Source organism: Pezoporus wallicus, unplaced genomic scaffold (genome assembly GCF_028554395.1).
Source record: "Pezoporus wallicus isolate ANWC-B61680 ecotype Strahan unplaced genomic scaffold, APGP_CSIRO_Pwel_v1 contig_5542, whole genome shotgun sequence".
Classification (NCBI taxonomy): Eukaryota; Metazoa; Chordata; class Aves; order Psittaciformes; family Psittacidae; genus Pezoporus; species Pezoporus wallicus.
This window is the reverse complement of record NW_026640165.1, coordinates 312661-334585: the sequence shown is the minus strand read 5'-3', so window position 1 is coordinate 334585 and position 21925 is coordinate 312661. Positions and strand designations below refer to the sequence as shown.

General features: G+C 40.0%; 1 protein-coding gene across 2 annotated transcripts in view; it reads left to right on the top strand.

Moving 5' to 3' along the window:
• RELN (reelin) overlaps positions 1 to 21925 on the top strand; it is a 283813-nt gene that overhangs the window by 214618 nt on the left and 47270 nt on the right. For both annotated transcript variants that reach the window (XM_057417876.1, XM_057417875.1), the window contains exons 27-38: positions 42 to 242; positions 2362 to 2597; positions 4674 to 4831; positions 5721 to 5928; positions 11498 to 11574; positions 13095 to 13253; positions 15179 to 15367; positions 15734 to 16007; positions 16881 to 17021; positions 17115 to 17292; positions 18740 to 18824; positions 21442 to 21624. In XM_057417876.1, coding sequence (XP_057273859.1) covers positions 42 to 242; positions 2362 to 2597; positions 4674 to 4831; positions 5721 to 5928; positions 11498 to 11574; positions 13095 to 13253; positions 15179 to 15367; positions 15734 to 16007; positions 16881 to 17021; positions 17115 to 17292; positions 18740 to 18824; positions 21442 to 21624 — 2089 coding nt within the window. The remainder of the gene's footprint in view (positions 1 to 41; positions 243 to 2361; positions 2598 to 4673; positions 4832 to 5720; positions 5929 to 11497; positions 11575 to 13094; positions 13254 to 15178; positions 15368 to 15733; positions 16008 to 16880; positions 17022 to 17114; positions 17293 to 18739; positions 18825 to 21441; positions 21625 to 21925) is intronic.

The following is a 21925-nucleotide window of genomic DNA, read 5'->3' as shown; positions in this document are numbered from 1 at the left end:
AAGGTGATCACACTTGTTGCTTTCCTCTTCATTTTTAACAGAACTTTTATGAAAAGCCAGCATTTGATTACCCTATGAACCAGCTGAGCGTATGGCTAATGCTGGCCAATGAAGGGATGGCCAAAAATGAAAGTTTCTGCTCTGCCACCCCCTCCGCCATGCTCTTTGGTAAATCAGATGGAGATCGGTTTGCAGTGACTCGAGATTTAACTCTGAAGCCTGGATATGTCCTGCAGTTCAAGGTATTCCTTAAACATAAATCCCTGCACAATATTTGTAAAACTTCTCTTAGTCAATACTTGCAAGCTGTCACTGGGGCCACAGTTCAAACCAAGGTGATAAATTATACCGCTGTGTAAAAAGATGTGAAGAGGACAACTATGAATTCATACAGCATAAAATATGATGTTTTCTAGAAGGACAGTCAATACCTTAGAGCAGGAGATATATTTTTTAGCCCTCTGGAGAAGTTGTAAAGCTTGTTGCTCTTCAGCACATTTCAGAAGTGGGCTGAAGTGACTGTCATTATATTCAAGTCAGTACTAGGAAATGCTACTGCACTGTCAAGGGAGAAAGGATTTATCTCATCTGGGGCTCCGTGACTACAAAAGCTCCAATGTGATTTGCGTGCATTTTTTGTACTTTAAACTATTTAAGGACTTACACGCTGCTCTGTGCTCCAGTATGGCTTTTTCATATAATTTACTTTTATTGTGTCAATGAATATAGGCTCCAATTAGCATTCTTCTTTAAAGGGCATACAAAAATTTCAGTACATCAGAATATGGGCTCCAAAGAAAGTGTATTTGCTTTGACAAGCTCTTGTTTCTGAACTCTAATCAAAATTTTATTGAGTTTATAATGAAATCCCATTGGTGAATTCTGGAGGTTGGTTGCAATGCAATTTTAATGAGCTCACCACAAATACATGGTCCTTACATAATTGGTGGATACAGACGCTGAATAATTTACAAGTGGAATTATTGAAGAGATCAGATGTTTACAGGCAGCTTTTCAAATATAATCCCCACAGTTCTATAAATAGGAAAGTTTGTTAGAAATAATGGGATTTGTAAAATAATCTCATTTCATCTAAAAGTTATGCTAATGAGATGCTATACAAACTGAGGGATTGCAGTAGCAATTTCTGAGTATTGCTTGTACTTTTATACTTTAAAGTGTCTGAAACTCAAAAATATTTCAATATATAAATACCATTTAGCCTGGAAAAGATGCTGTTTGCCTCTTCACCACTTGACTTCAGTGACTCAGCCTCTATTCTGTAGGTTTGATGATCAACAGCGTTTCAAAAATCATTTAGTCTAAAAAAGCAGTACTTAAAAATATTTTATACGCCTTCCATCACTGAAACACTTGGCAATGTAACATAAATGTACAAAACATAAACAACATGGATCACAGAACAGTGAATTCTTTATAAAGTCTGTTATTTAAGACCTGAATTTATACTCCTGTCTTTTTTGGAAAGCTTTTAAACTGGCCTGCGCACAAATGTGTCAGTCCTATTTGCATGCTTTAATTTTAAACATACGGTTAAATGCTTTCCTGAGTTTGTGAAATTTCCATTTTAAATAGCTGCCTGGAATAACTTTGCATTGATAAACTGAAAGACGGTAATTTGTCAAAATTATTTCATTTTACATGAATAATTTTGGTTTACATTCTACAAGCTCAAGTAGGATTTCTGCAATAAAATGATGAAAACTAATGTTTTTCAGATAGCTTGAAAAATGAAACTGAAAAGTTTAAATCAGCAGTTGATTTTTGTCTTGGTTACATTGTCATTTCACATTCTAGTATGCATTTTTAAACTTCATCCCATTTTTGCTCTATTCTCGGAAGCCAGACAGAGGCCCCAGCTCCCAGACATCATTCCTATGAGGCCAATGAGAAGGCTGTGGTCAGGGCTCACAGCCCAGGGCAGGGGGCCCCTGGGAGGCAGGTTGATGCCCTGGGCACACTGGGTAGCCTGTAGATGTGATGGCTCTCGGAGGATACAGCTCTTCCCACTTCTCCTGGGCACACGGGTGCCTGTGCTGTTTGCTGGGTTTAGCCTGCTATGCACCAGGACCTTTGAAAAGTTCTGTGCACATTTCGGTGTGCTGAACCCAGCAATCTTAATGAAAGGATAGTAGGATTTTTTACTGAGAAATGTCATGCACATGTAGGAAACAGACTCCAACCATCAGTCACTGTTTGCAGCAGGGTTCAACGCAAGTGTTCAGAGCACTAAGCCTCCAAAACCAATGCCCAAATTGTTTTTCATTGGTTTGCGGGCAGTAAATACTAGTAACAGCTCAAGTTTCTTCAGCTCATATTGAATACTCCGCTTCTTTGCAGCTCAACATTGGTTGCACCAACCAGTACAGCAGCTCTGCTCCTGTTCTGCTTCAGTACTCGCATGACGCTGGGCTCTTCTGGTCCCTTGTGAAGGAAGGCTGCTACCCTGCATCGCCAGGCATGAAAGGATGCGAGGGAAGCTCCCGGGAGCTGAGCGATCCGACTGTGTATCACACGGGAGACTTTGAGGACTGGACAAGAATTACTATTGTTATCCCCAGGTCGCTTGCAGCCAGGTACTGTAAACCAGCAATGCCAGTTTTACGCGTGGATTAGCTGCCTCTCATTTGATGCAGCATTAGGAAAAAGCTGCAAGTTGCAAGATGTGGAGAAAAGTGGCATTAAAAATGGGCAGATCTAGGAAAAATATACTGTGCTGTCCAAAACAAGGAGAAGCTCTCTATTTTAAAGGTGTCAGAATGGTCCATAAAATCAAATTGCAAAGCAACAAGGAACCCAGAACATTTTAATTTGACATCAGTCTCTTCATCATGATGCTGTTGGTCTTCACATGTATCAGTCAGGTCAGAGGCACCAGCAAGACAGTGTGATAAGTCATTTGAATCAAGTAATCCATTTGAACAGGATTAATTTTACAGTTACCACTGGGCAAAGAAACCCTAGGAAGGTATTTGAGCTGCTGCATAATGTAATGTGTCACTGAATGCAGCCAGGACAGATGAAGTCAAAGGAGGAAGGACTGATAGGTGTGCTTGACCTCACCATCAGGTTAATACAGATGAAAAGACATCAGACAGTGGAAGACAGAAATAAGCCTTGAAATCAGGAAGCTTTAATCAGTCTTACTTGGATTTGGATGAAGTTTCTTGCCCCCTTGCTCGCTGTCTTACCCTCTCAATAAAACTCCCTGCTCTGATTTTCTGCCTGCCTGAAGCACTGCCAGTGCAGCCGTCAGGCATTCCCCCAAGACCCCAGCCATGCCCTGCTGCCTCCTGTCACTCTTCCCGCAGGCAGCTGCTCTAGTGCTGCCCCTGGGTTTCAGCCCCATCCTCCTGCTGTGGGCTCCTCCTCCTCAAGCCCCAGCACAGATTTTGAGTGTGTGGCATATTGTGTAGCAGGGGAACTGGTGCCTTTGCCGCAAGGACTTGAAATAGCAGCGTGTACCATAACAAGTTTGTCTTTTCTTCAGTAATTAGCCAATAAAAGCAGGTGCCAAATTGCACAGATCTGACACCAGCTGATTTGATTTACCCAAAACAAGCAGAGCAGAATCAATAGCAGCAATCTGTTTGGCATTATGTTCAGTAAAGTGATCAGGAATAAGAAGCTCATGTTAATACATTAAAAATTGAAGTGTTGTGAGTATGATGAGGGTCTCAGAGTATTGAAAACTGAATTTATTGCAGGTCACTTTGGAAATCATGGTTCACAGGTTGTCTGGAGAGCATTCCATTTCATCAGTTGGTATGGAGCACTAACACAACTGATCACTGACCTACCATATCCCAGTGCACACTAGTAAAAAAAGCAATAGATTTATCATATTTTAGATAGGGTAGCAAGGAGGTTCATAATTAATCCATTGGCTTGGCAGTGAGATATTAAATCTGTTTCCCTCTCTGGAATGCCTATAAAATAATGCAACTAAAAGTTAAGGACTGAAAAATAATAACCAAAAGATCTCCTCTTCAACCAATTTCCTATGCACTGGGTCAGCGGAGTAACTTAGTGTAGGTTCACCGAAGTCTCTGGAGCAGTTTCAGTTATATAAGAACTAGAGCATTGTTTTCCAGGAATTTCATGTTGTCATCCAAGAATAAAAACTTCGTGTTTTTGTCCACAGGACACATTATTGGCCATTATTTTTAGCAAGTGGAGGATTTTTCCTGTATCCAAATGACTTGACGGTTTCTTACTCTAAATTATGCAATCCCATAATAAACTCTATCACTGCCATTACTGAGTTCCTTTCATAAGTACTGTAAGAAATGGAGTTCTGGGATTTCAATGCATAATTAGCAGCTCAGGTTGAACCGACTTGTGAGAGGCATCTTCAGAGTCATATCTAATCATTCACTGCTGTTGATAAAACCATGTATCTGTTCTTTGAATCACACTCATGGATACAGGCCAGAGAAATAGAGAAAGTCAAAAATGCATCCAAAAACCCTGGGAAAATTATCCTTAAGTGAATTTGCACAAAATGTAGGGTGTCAGAAATCTTTTCCAGGCTTCCTTTTTCATCTTATTTGGAAATGGCTAATTTAGAAAAAGCTTCTTTTAAACAAGGATCAGGAGGTATTGAAGCTGGGAATAGTGATACTCTGCCCTTCACTGTTGTTTCTCTACAGTAAGACTCGATTCCGCTGGATCCAGGAGAGCAGCTCCCACAAGAGTGTGCCTCCTTTTGGCTTAGACGGTGTTTACATTTCTGAGCCTTGCCCCAGCTACTGCAATGGTCACGGGGACTGCGTCTCGGGGGTCTGCTTCTGTGACCTCGGCTACACAGGTAAGACAACCCTTTTAGGTGGGATGAGAAGCACTGGCTGAGTTAAAGCTGTAAATTTAGCATCTTGGTTTTCCTCTCCAGTATTCCAGAAAAATATCTGGTGACATCAGTTTCATGGGCTGCCAGCAAGAATCTTGTCATTTTGTTAAATAGAAGTCAGTCCAGGCAAAACAGAGCAGTTGAAGGTGGCGGACATCAGTGATGTTTCTGGCAACCGTAATCTTTGAACATCGCCATCTGTGTGAATGGGAAGGGACTAGCAATTAAAAGAGAAAACAAAATAAAACATTATAAACTAAAAAGTCTGCTTAAAAGCCTTTGGATCATCTTCAAAAGAATTGCTGCTGTTTTTGAGTCCCCTGGCCATCAGATGGCATGGGACCAGGAGGGAACATATGTTCTGACGGGCCCTTCTGTGGAGAATTCTGCTCACTTGTGGTTTCGGGAGCTTTTATGCAGTAACACTAAAAAAAACAAACCCAATGAAAAAAAACCCAGTGATTGACATAACCAGTTGCACACTGCACTCTTTTCAACCCTCTATACAAACACAGCACTGAGCTAACATCTTCTGTTGAATTTGTTTAAAATGAAATAAACAGATAATATTTTTGTTTACATAAAATGCCTTATCAACATAAAGTGCTTTTACCTGGTGAAATAAGCCATCTTAGAATTTAGAGGAAGAGAGCTTATTCTGCCTAAAGAAATCTGTAAAGCAGTTTTTAAAAAGGTACAACCCTGTCATCAGGGCATTTTCTTAGAAAAGCACAGTACTTTCTCATGTGTGAATGCAACGGAACTGTCTGCAATGTTCTGTATCTGACCCTTACTCTGTTCAGCACAGTTTCAACAAAGCATCTCCCATATTATCTTTTTTTTCTTGAAGCATCGCATGGAACCTGTGTGTCTAATGTGCCTAATCACAGTGAGATGTTCGACAGGTTTGAGAGGAAGCTAAGCCCTCTCTGGTACAAGATAACAGGAGGTCAGGTTGGGACAGGCTGTGGTGTGCTCAGCGATGGAAAATCTCTGTACTTCAATGGACCTGGCAAAAGGGAGGCGAGGACTGTTCCCCTGGACACCACAAATATCAGGTTAATCCTCAGTGTTGCTTCTCACAATTGTCTGCGTATTCATGTTGTCTCCTCTCCACATTTACAAGTGTAGATGTGAGAAGGTGAGAAATGATTAATAGGAAATGGGTAATCACAACCTGTACAAGAAATCTTAAAGGCAGGGAAATTACTTTACTTTTTTGCTCATTCTGGTGTACTATTTCCTTTTCTTGAGAGAGAATACTTAAGTTAGAAACGGTAGAATAGCAGCATTAAAAATCTGTGAACTCTTTATCCTTCTGAGAATATGGTTTGCATTCTGTCCTAAATGGATGCGCAGAAGATGTGGTCTTGAGACTGCACAAAACCTAAGTCTCTGCACATAGCCAGTCAGAAAAACTCCCTTTCCCCTGACTGCCCCGAATTGCAGGCATGGCGATGGCAGAGAAATGAGCTGTCATTTACTTGCCAGATGTTGTGAATTAGTCCACTTGTCAGAAGTGTAAATAACCAGAATGTGAATTGTTTCTGTGTAGCCAAGAGGCTAACAAGCCCTCACCTCTCTCTCTGCTACTGCTGAATCCTGCTCCGTTGGTAGCAATTATTTTCTTTCTCTCAAATTGTTGAACTGATTAATGTAATTAGGATAAACAAAGGGCTGTTAATCCTAACCACTGTTTAGCCTGGAGTTTGCTGCTGTTTTGTCCAGTCTCATGAGGGATCACGCACCTGAAACCTTGCCCATCCTATAATTATGTCAGTTAGCTTAATAAAAGGTACTTCTCCTGAAAAATACTGCTCGAAGAGAAAGTAATGCCATGATTTGCTGCATTATTTAATTTGTGGGATCAGTCAGCAAAGATCGGCCACAAGCTACTGCTACCGCCCTCCAGCTGAAACACGGGGACCTCCGTAAGGCAGCATGGACACTGCAGGTTTGAGGACATCCTTAGCTGCTCCCAGCACTGGGCAGCACAGCACCAGCTGCCTTTCCTCTGTCCCCTGCATGTCTGACAAATACATGAATTATTTCCATAATTATGTAAATTACTTACTAATTACTTTAATTAATTGTTTGACAAATATGCTTTGGACAAGTACATGTTTGCACTGGAAGGCCTGAGTATGTCTCTTCTGTTCCACTGTCTTTTTAAATCTCATGTTATTAATCCTGTGAAGCATAATATTGAAAGTAACCTCATTATCAATAAGTCTCTATTCAAACAGTATTTCTGAGTTATTCCTTCTTTCCTGGAGAAATCTTTTTTATAAAAGGAAAGGATTTTCCTTAGATTCAAGATTACTTTGAAACCACTTTTAATGGCAGATATTTGTATTTATAGCTGCCCCTTTTTGTAGAGCTTGAACCATTTTAAAAGCCAGAAGAAGTTTTAAAATACTGAGCAATGCTCTTTCTTGACTTTTTTAATCTATCACGACTTCTGTTTTGTGCAAGAATATGGTCCTTCTGGTGTCTCAAAACTGCCCCAAGAAGGTACATGATGAGAGGGACACCTGGTAAGAGCAATTATGATCCCTCCTCTGAGCATGTGCTCATCATGTGAGCTGCTCTCCTGCTGCAGCTGATTATTTTGTCAAATCATCACTAAATTTCTGTTATAAGCATCACAGTGAGCAGTTTAACTTCCTTGAGCAATTAAAGCTTGAAGCCACATCCCTGGGCTATTTGCTGGACAGAAAAAACACACTGGTCATTTTAAATATAAATGAGACCAACATCAATTGTTTGGTTTCTTCAGACCCATATGTGCTCAGGGGTAGTATCCACCTCATGTTGTCTGACCAGAACATGGACTCCTTAGACTACAATTCCCCAGGCTGCTTTTAAGCTCAGAGAAGAGAATAGCTGCTTCATAAGGGCAGTGCAAATCATCCTAAAATAGGGTCCAGCAAAGGGCAGTGTTTTGTTTTCTGGAAGCATGTATTTTTTAAGGTTTTTATAGGCAATCTGGGTTGTCCATGTAAAATTTAGACATTCAGCTTCAGGCACCTTGCTTACAACAAGCGCATCCCACTTTAATGTTTGACACCATCTGTAACGTAAACTGTTTGGGACTTTTTGCTAGGAACAAAGTCAAGGTCTGTGAGAGTGTGAGGGGTTAACTGAAGGGCCCATACCCTAAATCAGAAAATAATTCCTCAGCCTAGATATTTTTTTTCCTGTTATTGGAGCTAAAATTAATGTCACTTGAAAGGGGAGATAAGACGGAAGCATGTTTTCCCAATTTGGTATTACTTTCTGCATTCAGTAATGCCTTGCATAGAATTCAGTTATCTTATTAGGGGTCATCTTAGCCCCTACATAGTTATCTTTTATTTTTGTGTGAGTTTTTTGGTTGAGGGTTTTGGTGACTTGAATAAACAGCAGGAAAAAATGCCTTGAAAGACATGCCACTAGATATGTGGATTGAGGGTTGTGACTAGGAAGGCTCTAAGTGCTACAGTAGATTTTTAAGCTTCTTATTTTTCAGGTTAATAGTGTTTTCCCAGACCTTTTAATATCTTATTTCATTAAATCAGGCATGGAAAATCAAAAAATTGAAAAATACTGCAAGACATTATAGTTTTATTTTTACTCCGAATTCCTGCAGATCTACCTATGCATATTCCATATCATCGTGCTTCAGCTACATCTTTTGGAGTGTAAAGTGTAAATTTTTTGTAAGGAATGTAAAGATTTTTGCTCTTTTTTGTAAGAAGCACAAAGACCCTTTTCCCCATCACTCTTCCCAGAGGAGAAGGGTGCATGAGCGCTTGGTGCTCCCGGTTTGCTCTGCTCCAATGGGGTTGAAATGTGCCAGCCTGAGGTGCATGATGCTGCTCAGGGAAGCAGCCCAACAGGGCAACACCAAACTCAGATGTCATGCTAAGAGCACTTTAAACTAAAGCATGCTCCCTGAAACCAATGATCATAAACAAGCAGTTGGTTTTTAGCATATACATTAAATTCTATCATAATCTTAGCTTTGTTCTATTGTCTCCTTTTTCTTTTATATGATTGACTACACCTTTTTGACAGACTGTGAAAAAAATGAAATTGTTCCATAGCACTAAGAGAGCTGTAAGTGTCAAAATTCATTTCACCCAGACCATTATTTGCTCTACACTTTAGAAACCTCCTGGAGTCTTTCCATCCTTTTCCCTTTGTATGGCCCAATGTACCAAAGGCACAATTTCAGCAGCAGTATTTTCATCCTCCTGACTAGCAATACGATATCTGAATACATTTTGGTTACTGTTGAGCTACTTCCTCCCATTTTGATGGCTTGTCCCTGATGACACTCTTCAATGATAGCATTTACACACAGTGCCTACCTGGCAGCTAGATAAAAACCATGGAATGTATTATTTTTCCAAACAGTGACATCTGGCTTGTTAGCTGACTTGGCTCCCATCTGCATTAGACTCAGTTGCTAATGACTGTGCAACCATCCCAGATTGCTGTTCTGGGTCAAATGCTTACAGATCAGATGGGCCAATCCTCACTTCTGCAGAAAGAGGAGGTTTTGTCTTTTGTTTTTGCTTTTCACTGATCTTTACATTTGGCAAGCATAACAGAAAATATCATCATAAGACTAAATTTTTTCACCTCTGAGATCATCGTCTAGTGGTTTATTGCCTGAATACTGTCTCGGAGGACAGAGCTGCAGCCAACAATAGGATGTGGCTGGCTAAATAGTGTAGTACTGTGTCTATTCTTGAGCTATCTATGGGGTTATATAATGAATGACACTGATGAGTATATTCTAGCTTGTCCTAGTCCTTGTGGATATACAAAACCTCTCTGATAGGAGATACTGATTTTAAACAGAACTGGAGTGTGGTTGGGTTTAGAATCAGAAAAGGATCATGACATTGTGTATGTAGCAGTGGGTGAGGGAAACTGGATCATACTGGCTTTGGCTGTAGTCCTGTGGCTTGTTCATGATTTTAGTGATGTCACTACAAATTAGGACCAAATCCCCTAAAGCGAAAGGAGTCATCTTTGTGAGGAATAATTCGATTGACAAATTAAGCCTTGTTTTTCACGAAGAGACACAAAATTTGTATTTAAAATAAGTTATCTACAAGCAGTAGAAATTTGTATTTAAAATAAAAAAGTTATCTACAAGCAGTAGTATTAATGAAGTCTAATTTCCTTTAGATTTGTATTCTTTTTTCCCCCCCAAACCTCTGTTTGGCAATAACCCCATCTCACTATGTGCTCCATGAGGACACCCTCAGCACAAGGGACAAACAGTTGCTTCCCAAAAACATCGCTTCAGTGAGTACTTCAGTAGTTTTAACACAACAGGCAGGTATCATCCTAAGTCAAAAACTGCTTAGGAAGCAAGAGGTAGAATGGCATCACTGCCTTTCAGCATGTGAAAGCTCGTTGTGGGGATGAGTCCCAGTTCCTTGCTCTCTTCAGGTGCTGGTTTGAGTGCTCAATTCAGACAACCTGTGAAGAAGGCATAGGTGAGGGGCAATGCCATTCTTAGTCATCTCAGTGCTCTTTACATTAGTTATGATAAGACTCAGACAAATGTTGGAGGCATGCAAGCAAATTTGTTGAGTGAGCAGCACGACATTAATTGAAATTAATTGCTATTATATAGCACAATAGTGTTCATCTAAGAGGAAATGTAAACTACTCTAATACTACAGAGTCACAATTAAAATTATCAGTTCAGCAAGGATACCAGGGAATCACTGGAGACTGGGGCAGGGGGGGGGAAACCCAAGCAATACGTTGGAGCACAAGGATGGGATAATTATTCATCCAAATATAGATAATTAGGGATGCCCCAAGTTAATCCAAAGTTCTGACAGTAAAGACAGTGATACTGTTTCAAATGGAGGTTGTGGCTTTAGAAGAGCTGCAGAAAATGGTTATGTGAAAAATCAAGGACATGGAAAAACTTCATGCAGAGACAGATGAAAAGGTTGCCATGATTTAAAGTCAAAATGAATAAGAGAACATAGGGATGGTAAAAACACTGACAACAAGGAAGGCTGAATAAAGGTAGATCAGGAACAGGCTTTTTCCCTGTCTTATGACATGAGAACAAGGGAATATTCAATTAAATCAAAAATTTTGGGTTCAAAATCAAAGGGTCTGCTTCACAAAAATGTCCCATGAATACTTTTCACTGAAAACTGTTTACATCAATAATTTAAGGACCAAGAAGGAATTGGTGATTTAGTGAAGATACAATAATTTCATTGAAACTAATACTGTATTTTAAAGCTTAAACCAATTTCCAGTTACAAGAGTTTAAGGTAAGATCTGATGTAAGGAGCAGATTTGCCTACTTTGGAGATTTTGCGTCTTTGTGTGAAAGAAGGAGCTGCTAAATTCTTCTACTCAGTCCAGCACAGGATCAATAAACCACATCACCTTCTTCTGTCTTGAGTCCTCCACTGTTTACTATAGCCATGCTTGATTTCACTGGGAACATTACTTGATCAACAAGACTGGAATAATGACCTAACCGAAAATGCCACATTAGTTAAGGGAGCAGAGTTATACTGACTGATTTTGTGCTATCAGAAGATAATTACACCTCACTTCTACCTTGTTTTGGGGGGTTTTGTTTTTTAACAGGCTAGTTCAGTTTTATGTACAAATTGGAAGCAAGGCTGTTGGTAACTCCTGCAGCAGACCAAGAGCCAGAAATGAAGGTAAAGCCTCCTTTCCTTATAATAAACTTTTTGTCGTTTGGGCATTTTACAGTGTTTTTGCCTTTTACTGCCTTTACAAAATCAAAAATGTTGTTTTATTTTTAACATTGATCGCCTCTTCAGTTTTTATAAATGGTGCAAAAACTATTTACTTTTGTTCCACATTCGTATTTATACTTATTTCCACCAAACCTAATGGTGTTCTATCTGTAGGAATAGCTGTGATGGTTTACATTTATAAAATGAACAACATTTATAAAATGAAGTGTAATAGCTTCATTACACTACAACATTAGACTAGTTGATAGTGTTGGAAAACAGGTAAATCTACAAGTACACAGGACTTTCTTCAGGTCTGAAATAAAAGGAATAAAATTCAATTTCAGGATAAAGTGGGCAACCTCCATGGCTGACCTGAAGAGGAGTTGTGTGCTTGAAAACTGGCTCAGCTTCCCAACTACACCAGTGTGTCTAATAAAAGTTTGTTTTCCAACCCGAGCTCATGCATGGTTTACCTGAAATGCAACATTATAAAGCTGCAGCTGAAAATGTATGTAGTCTAAAGAAATTAATCTCTCCCAGCTGCCCCCTCTCTTATTTTACCCACAGGCTTTATTACTGGGGCAGGGAGCTGATACCTGTGCTTGGGAAAGATCAGCAGAGTTCTGGGACCAGATTCCCCATATGAAGTGGTCTAGTTCATGAAGACAGACCACTGACATCTGGTAGATGAGAAAACTGAACTTTCCTCTCAGTATAAATCATTTAACATCAGTGGACTGTTTCCTGATGTATGATATTTACATCGATACTGACTCACAACTGTCATCTTTCAGCACAGATTACATTGAGGGTTTGATTCTTCTCTCATTTGCACACCACTATAAGACACAAGAAGATCCATGATCTTTGAACATACTCTAGTATAAAAAAGTTTTAAAAGAAGAAATATACTTAAGTGCTCTTTCTTGTATCCCCTTTGAAGAGCACATAAGTGACTTCACAATTCTGTTGTGTCCTAGTATTTGCCATACTGAGTGTTACATACAGAGGCTATCTTAAACTATCCAAATATTGTGACAGTAAACTTTTAAGGACCCTGAGAGCTTGCACGCATTACATGAGCATTGTGAACTACCCATATTGGAGGCCAAACTATGAGAATTACAACCTAGTGTCCCACACAAACTGCAAGGATACCCGACATGAAATAAATACTGACTATATGAAGAAAGACAAGTTATTCCTATCATTTCTGTGGTACAATCATTAGTTTCACTGGGGTTGTAAATGATTCGATCCTTTGAGTTTGGTGAAAATAGGCAAGATACTGTGTGATACCTGGTGAGTCTGTGTCATCTTTGCAGTAGGACTTCATCCACAAAATGCTCCTGGACCACGAGATGCCAGGAGTCACAGGCACTGGATGGATGTTGGCAGCTCCCTCATACAGGCTGAAAAGTTGCCCCAATTTGCTCTGTACAATCAGACTAACTGCCTTTCTTAACTTTAAAATGTAGGGCTTGTTGTTCAATACACAAATGACAACGGGATCACCTGGCATTTGCTGAGAGAGCTGGACTTCATGTCGTACCTGGAACCCCAGGTCATTTCAATAGACTTACCTCGGGAGGCCAAAACCCCTGCCACCGCTTTCCGCTGGTGGCAGCCACAACACGGTAAGCAACACCATCCTAAATATTTATTAAGCAGCTTTACACAACCCGCATGTCAATGTTTCTCAGTATGGACATGTTCTGCAGAAACCTCAGTCTGATGAATGGCTGAGTGCTGTAAGAGCATATTCAGGCTTTCCTCAGTCACACTGCAGATGTGATTTTCTTTTATAGCACAATGCAGAATAGTGGACTTAAGAGTAAAATTGTATAAGACCTAAGTTTAAACCAAAGATGCTGAGAGATAACAGAGGGGACAGGAAAAGTATATTGCACACATAAGCCTAAATAAGATTAGAGGATTTACCTGAGTATAGAATGGCCTGAGATGTAAAATGGCGTACCCACTTTATGTCATTTTTCCTCTCTTTTGGAAGAGGAAGCATAACTTGGCCTTGAATCTGCCTACCTTGTGGTTCCCAGCTCACTGTTTTAATATCTCCATATTCCAGGACCCCCCTATCCCCTGCCATTTCTGGTGTCGCAGCACCCTCCTCCTCTGCCTTCTGCTGTACCTCCAAAGCCCACTCAGACACTTCCCACATCTTCAGCTGAAAGTAAAACCCTGGTGCAGCCTGATACCTAAAGCCACCGTGAGAGCTTCCATCTTATGTGGGAGCACATTACTGCTATTAGAAGTATCCTGACTAAAAGTCTTTCCTTATATAAGGTGATATTCAGAAATAAGCAAAGTACATTTTAACAGCAATTCCCTGGTGAGAAAAGTGTACAGCTTACATTCAACTAATTATGGTACGCAGCTTCTGGGTCATAATTTGTCACTTTGATGGTTGGTTTTTATTCATACATTTTCTTACAATGTATGTGCTGGAATTAATTATTCTCCCTAGCCAGGAGAGTGGGAAAGGTAAGAAGGATGTGATTTAGTTAAGAATCCAGTTCATTTGTGAAAAATGCTGAGTAGCAAGGAGTGCACCACAGACAGTCATTCCACTGTGATCATTTGCACTGGTGAGTGGTTGATGTCAGACCTGTTGCTCTCTAATTGTATCCTGCCTGTGGCCATCTGCTCTGAGGGCACCTTGATGACATCTGTCCTTGCTGAAAGCAGTCACTCAAAGACCACCTGATGGCAGTCCTTTGGCTCCCAGTAAGAGAGAGAGTTTATGACTGGAGGTTGAAATACCACCATCCATAGCAGTGCTCATAGGTGACAACCGCTCCTCATTACAGATATTAGCTCCTTCATCGACTGTCCTCCGTCTGCCATAACTTAGTGCAGAGTGGTCCCATCGGCTCATGTTCTTCCTAGTAGCAAGACAGAAGCCCAAGCACATTGTTGCAAGCTCACAATTTGTTGTCAAGACTTTCTTCTGCTCCTGTGAGGGCAGTGATTGCACAGTACAATGGCATTTTCAGCATGCCACTACAAAGGTGAATTGAAATGAAGGGAGAAAAGGGCTGGAGATGATGGTGAACTGAGGTGCCTGTAGGCTGGACAGCAAGAGAAGAGAGGTTTCTGGGAAGGAGCAGAGCACTTCTATGAATATCATTTATATCAAGCGCCTTCTGCATTTTCCTTTATGTACTATCCTTCTCTGTACAAAAGGTACTTTGGGAACTAGACAGAGGCCTTTCCACCTTGGCTGTGGGGAATGTCAGGAAGGTTGTGACCCATAAAATGAAAATCCTCAATCTAGGTACTATGGGTGTGTCTATTCAAACACAGGGAGAGCATATGATGATGATGAAGGCACTGAAGTTTGAGAAATGAAGAGGGAAACACCTGTGTTTATCCAAAATAGAAAGATACTCTAGAGTTCAGATTCCTCCTGAGCAATGTTTTAGTCTTGTTTAGCAGTGCTAAATCTATGTGGCTGAGCATGGCTCACTGTGTGAACACAGCATATGGGCATAAAAAATAACTTATAGGGACTCCACTAACCTGCCTGTTCTGCTTTTTATAGGGAAGCATTCAGCCCAATGGGCTTTGGACGATGTCCTTATAGGGATGAATGACAGCTCTCAGACTGGCTTCCAGGATAAATTTGATGGAACTGTGGATTTACAAGCAAGCTGGTACAGAATACAAGGAGGTCAAGTAGACATCGACTGCCTGTCTATGGATACAGCTCTGATGTTCAGCGAAAACATTGGTATGTGGCATAGAACATTGATAGATTTGTGTGAGTCTGGTTTATAAATTATAGTCAAGTTTTTACAGAATGGGAGGTACAGACAAATCCAGGTATAAAGAAATCTGCAGGGAAGAGAAGCCTGAAAAAAAGGTGAAAATACAGATACCATATCTGTATTATACAGATAAATATAGATAAATATAGAAAATACAGATACCATATCTGTATTATACAGATAAATATAGATAAATATAGAAAATACAGATACCATATCTGTATTATCCATATACCACATGGAATATCCACATACTGTGTCTGAGGGACAGTACTGAAAACATGCATAAGGTATATTCTCTTCATTGTTGTTTTTCTCTCTTTACTTAGGAAAACCTCGTTATGCAGAGACTTGGGACTTCCATGTATCATCCTCCACATTCTTGCAGTTTGAGCTGAGCATGGGTTGCAGCAAGCCATACAGCAATTCCCATAGTATTCATTTGCAGTATTCTTTAAACAATGGGAGAGACTGGCACCTGGTGACAGAGGAATGTGTCCCTCCAACCATCGGCTGTCAGCACTACACCGAGAGCTCCATCTACACTTCAGAAAGATTCCAAAACTGGAAGAGAATAACAGTCTACCTCCCACCCTCAACCAAGTGAGCACTGCTCTTCTGCCTGCTTAGCGTGATAAAAATTTTGCTGATCTAATTTGAGCAAACAGCTCCCAGCTTGGGAATTTTCTTCATGTCTTTTAAATTATTAAACGTGTGCTGTCACACCACTGGAATTTTAAGTTTCACTTCAAAATATTTCATCAGACATAATCTGAACTGCAGGAACTTAAGGAAGGAACAACTTTGGATGAGTGAATTTTGAAGTCTTGCCTATAATCTGTGATAGCAAGAATGGGAATGCTAAACCAAGCTTTTCTAACATTTACCCAGTAAAAAGCAAGAATTAATGCTCTGACCCTTGCTTTCATATAAACATATTTTCTGTCACTGCACATAAGTTGTCATCCAATGTCATGCTAGTCATGGCATTCAGGAAGTCAAAACACATGTTACTGGTTGTGCCACTTCCATGTTTTTGACCAGGAGGAGTTCTGCCTGCCTCCTAGTGATATCACACGGTTGTAAATGGATGTGGCAGGCATGTTGGAAACCATCTCTCTGAATAAAACTATGCTCTAGTTTAGAAATAATAGATGATGATGTTGCTTACCATTATTCTCAATAGTTCTGTAATTCTTCAAAGCACTCTATGACCAGCAAGAGTAGCAGCAATATTCTTCCTAAATTTTCACTTTGGGCACCTTCCCTTAGAGTCTGCTGCAATATTACCTAAAGAACTAACCTAAGAAATTGAAACGTCCAGTTGAAACTGGAATATGAATCTTTTCTAAGTACAGGGGGTCATGCTTATTAATGTGCTTTTCTTCTCCTAAAGTCTATGAGATTTTTCTTTATTATTTAGCACTATGCGGAGCATACATTTTGAAGCCTGAAATACATTCACTCTTTTTCCAGCTCTCCCAGAACACGATTCAGATGGATTCAGTACAACTATGCTTCTGGTGTTGATTCTTGGGCTATTGATAACGTGGTCCTGGCTAAAGGGTGCCCCTGGATGTGCTCAGGCCACGGCATCTGTGATGCAGGTCATTGCATGTAAGTAGCAACCTCCTTAACCTGCTTCATAGAAAGGATGTTGTTTTATCTAGGCCAGATGGATAACACCTTTTCCTCCCGATTTGTTGCTAGGTGTGACAGAGGCTTTGGTGGTCCGTACTGTGTCCCTGTCATTCCTCTGCCGTCTGTCCTGAAGGATGATTTCAATGGTAACTTGCATCCAGACCTTTGGCCTGAGGTCTACGGTGCTGAGAGGGGAAACCTGAATGGTGACACCATCAAGTCTGGAACAGCTCTCATTTTTAAAGGGGTCAGAGATTGCTTACATTGAAAACATGAATAAAACCCAGTAGAGTTAAAACAGAAAGTAATTTTTTTGTTGTTTCCCCCCATATGTTTATGTCAGAGTCTTCAGGCTCAAATTTGACATTTTAATTTCTCTCATCTTTTCCTGCCCTAAATATGCACCACGTTTGTCACAGTTGGGTTTTATGAACAAAAGGGCTTGTTGGCCATTACTTTTATTTATGGCATAAATTCCCCCTTAACCACCAAAGGAAAAGAATGAAACTCTGTGGCTGAGATTTCTGAGGCCAAGTGAGTGATTTGGATATATGGTACACATCACAATTGATTGGGTTTGTGTCTTGAAATCCCCTGACCGGCTTTTGAGTATCTCAAATAATACAAATTATTCTGTAGTCTATGTAATCAAAGTTTACGTAATTAGTAATTAGCATGTGTTTTACTTAATTCTATCATTTTGAAGTTTTCTAGGTCTTTCAGGATTTTTTGTTAATTACAGGTTAAAAAAGGCCAGGAAATGTAGTATTTTCTGATCTTCTCAGTTCTTCAACAAAACACATCATAGAAAGACTTTTGTTCACATAAGAACACAAATTTTAAGGTCACACATGACTCTTCCTTTGACACTGTGAATTCATGTGCTCCCAAAAAGGAAGGTTTAATAAAGTTTGGTGTAGAAATTAATTCTTTAGAAATATTTCTTTGCAAAAGATTGACTCCAGTTCAACCTCTTTTAAATCATCATTTAAATCACAAATCACAGGATGTGAATTGTCTAAAACCTGGATTGGTTGTTCCTGCAGGTCATTCCCTGGGGGAATGGGTCTGAGGAAGGGGCAAACTCTGAGAGGTGGTTTGCCAGATCTCTGCAAAACAGGGACTGGCTCTTGCCCCAGGATCCACTCAATGTTGAGCTCACCTGTAGAGATGGACAGGGCTTTAAGGGTCATTATGAGTTTTCCTGTCTGCTCCCTTTCTTTATTGCTCTAAGTCAAGAGGTTGCACCATAACAGGACATTTGTGCAAAATATTTTTTGAGGGACAGAAAAGAGCTCTTAGGGAGGAGTCTTCCTGCCTGGAAATGAAGGTGCTTGGCTACCATACAATTTGCCAAAAAAAGAAGTATACTAGCTTGGACTCAATATTTGAGTAAGTCAGGGCCTGCAGATCAGATCACATCCTGATGGTTCAGAGCATGAACTGAATGAGCTGTACCTGTGTCTGTACCTTATAGTGTAGGTGTGCCTCTGGTGGTGACACACACCCATATCTAGCTCTTTCCATTACTATGGCTCACATTGCCAAGGCTGTCACTGTCCCTATTTTCTGCTTAGGAGAAATTTCTCCCTCTCTCACTGCCACCAGCAGTCAGTTACGGACAACATCCAGATAATAGTAAGCTTCTTCAATAATGGGAACTGAGATTCACTCTATATTTTCTGTACTTGCAGGAAGGACTGAGAATGCTTGTTTCGAGAGATCTAGATTGCGCTAATACCGTGTACATCCAGTTTTCATTTAAATTTATTGCCAAAGGTAAGATCACTGCCGATTTCCTATCACTTCTGCTTTCTTCATGTGTAGTAGCATCACAGAAAAGAATATGGATTTACATTTTCAACATCAGTGTTGAACATCAGTTTATGACAGATAATATGGGAACTTGTTTGAGATTCTGCATTATCCCTACCTTGCTACCAGCCTACATGATCATCTATGCAGTTCCTAAGGAAAAAGGAAACTGTGGTGGTGTCAAAAACAGCGCAGCTAGTACAGTCTTAGAGCAGAAGAGAAATAAAATAGCACAAGATTTTTTAGGGATTTCGCAAAGTGTTGGAAAAAAAAAAAAAAATTTATCGTGTTTTTACATCATAAAAGTGCCGTAAGTAAATCAGGGACCAATAAGGAACTACTACTGGGTTTTCCTTTTCAAGCTTCAGTCCACTGCATTAAAAGCTCTTATCATTTGACTTCCTTAGGTATCTTAGAGATGATGAAAATGCTGTAATTCTATTCAGTTGTATATGAAGGATAGTCAGACTTTGCAAGCCAACTTTACACGTTGGTGTAACAAGACAGTTTCCCTAGTACAAGTATTTTCAAACCAATGATTCAGTCTTCCCCTGCTCTAAGCCCCTGCCATTCTGGCTTTGTAAAATAATTTTACCCAAGTCAGGTGTGACACAGTGGAGAAGCACTAACTTGGGTGAGGGTTTGAGTCATCCCCATGTGATTTCAGAAGTTTCTCCCAGCATTATTTGTAGAACTGGCATGTCCAGTTTGAAGTCTCAACATCCAAGAACTCCTCTCCCTTTGGTGGAAGATGTCCATAGCTTTTGCAGGAAGCTCAGCACTCTGGGACTGGATCCTAACTAATTCATCATTTGCCAAAGGACAGCATAAAAATAGTTTTGAACCACCGCTTTCTTCTTAGCAAAATCTTGGTATGGCAAGTAAAAATGTAGCTCTTTCTGAATTAAGTTTGATTCCCTTTAGTTGACATTTAACCATATATATTTGGCTATCTGTTACCATTGTTAAGTACTTATGGAAAAGAGAGAAAATAATAACACTGAAAACCATAACATTCCCCAAAACAGTAATACGTCCAATAGTTCATGTTTAAAAGTAAAATCTTGTGAAGACTTTATTTTTCAAAAAGTTAAGTTATGCCTTGGAAACATTTCTACACATAATTCTTGCCAAAATATTCAAAAAACACGATGATTAAAAAGTGTCATTCTGAAAGGCAGGAATAGCCAAAGGCTCAAGGCTGGATTTTGACACTTGGCCCATAAGAGGTAAAGCAGTGAAATTCCATGAGAAATCTTTCCTCATTAAATACTAGCCCTAGGCCTGGACCCAGGACTTAGTCCAAACAAGCTCCCTAATATTGAATGCAAATTAATATAGCTGGGCACATCTCTCATCTCTAAGCAGTAAGACCAATGTGTTGTTTACTGTTAATTGCCACAGATAAACTGAAATTAGCTCCTGACTGCAAAAGTCTCCTCCCTGCTGTGTTCCACACATGCTGGTTGAAGAGAGACACTGTACTGGAGCAGAGAGGAGCAGGAGCATGCACATCAGGCATGTTGGCTTCAGCAAATTTAGTTAATTTAAGAGCAGAACATGTGAGAAATTTGCACAGTAGCACACAGTGAGGCAAGGATGAAGAAACTGTCCCTTAGTCCTTTTGCTGCCCTCAGACTGAGTTTCTGGGGATGTGCCATCACTGGGCCACACTATGAAGGGAATGGGGAATCTAAATTTGTCTGAGTGAGAATTCAGCTAAGGGATACTGTCACTCAGACACTGATGTTCCTGGTGAGCAAGTCAGGCACAGGCCAGGCACGCACTGGGGACTAAGCTTGTACAGGGTAACCAGCATCAAGTGCGAGTACTGGGCTCTAATCAGTGTCTGTTCATAGCTTGGGCTGTAAAGAGCCTTTATTGACTCTTTAAGGTTTGAAGTAAAAAAAGAAGGAACTAGGAGTCAGAAAATGAAAATTTTACTTTCAGTTCCACCATTGATTTTTAGGCCCAGCTTAAAGCACAGATTATTACCTCTTTCTTGTTATCGTTAAGACACCCTACTTGAGATCCTCAGTGCTTTCTGTCAATTATAGGATTTCTGGGCATGAATAGGCTCATATCCGTGTCTGCAGTCAGGGCCATAGATTATAAATTTGTGAGGACATCACTGTGTCTTTATCTGTGTGTGCTACAGATGGTGATGAAAATGTCTGCTACCTGAGAAAAACAAGCAAATAAATACTGAATTTCTGAAAAAAATGTCTGTGGTAGGAGCTGATTTGTTCTAATTTAAAAAATTATTCCACTGAGATAGGTTCTCATATAAGTAATTAACTGTGACCATACATATCATGAACAGCAATGTAGATTTAGCCTCTAGTTCATTATTATTTTGTGAACAAACAAGGGAAAGCACAGGAAGATATATATATGTACAATACATGATGTACAATACACATATAACATCTCAACAGCTTAAGTTGTTGTTAGAGGAAGTCCGTACTTTAATAGGTGTCAGAGTAACTCAATTGTACTTACACTTGAAGAAGTACTTTTGAGCCAGTAATTTTTAAATCTGTATTATAATGAATGTAAATGCATGTCCTTTCTGCTCCAGGCACCCCCGAGAGGTCTCATTCCATCCTGCTGCAATATTCTGTCAACGGTGGCATCATTTGGCACCTGATAGATGAGTTTTACTTCACACAGACCACAGATGTCCTCTTTATTAATGTTCCTCTGCCCTATGCAGCCCAAAGCAATGCAACGAGGTTCAGGCTCTGGCAACCTTACAACAACGGTAAGGAAGAGACGGCCATGGGACTCCAGGTCCACACTTGCACAGCTCAGGATCTGTAAGAGGCTAGATTTTTTAACTCAACAGTAATAGAAACCCTTAATTCATATTGTCTTATATTTTAATTCCTTCAACTAAAATTATCACAGGATTATGTTTACTGTTCTTAGAACTCCTGCTGCTGTATGCTTTAAAGTGAACATACCTTAACCTAATACACCTTGTCTGTATGCAGAAGACTACCATCAGCTTTGGTCCTGGAGGGCCTGGGAGATCAAGCAACACTGATTGTTAACTTCACTCA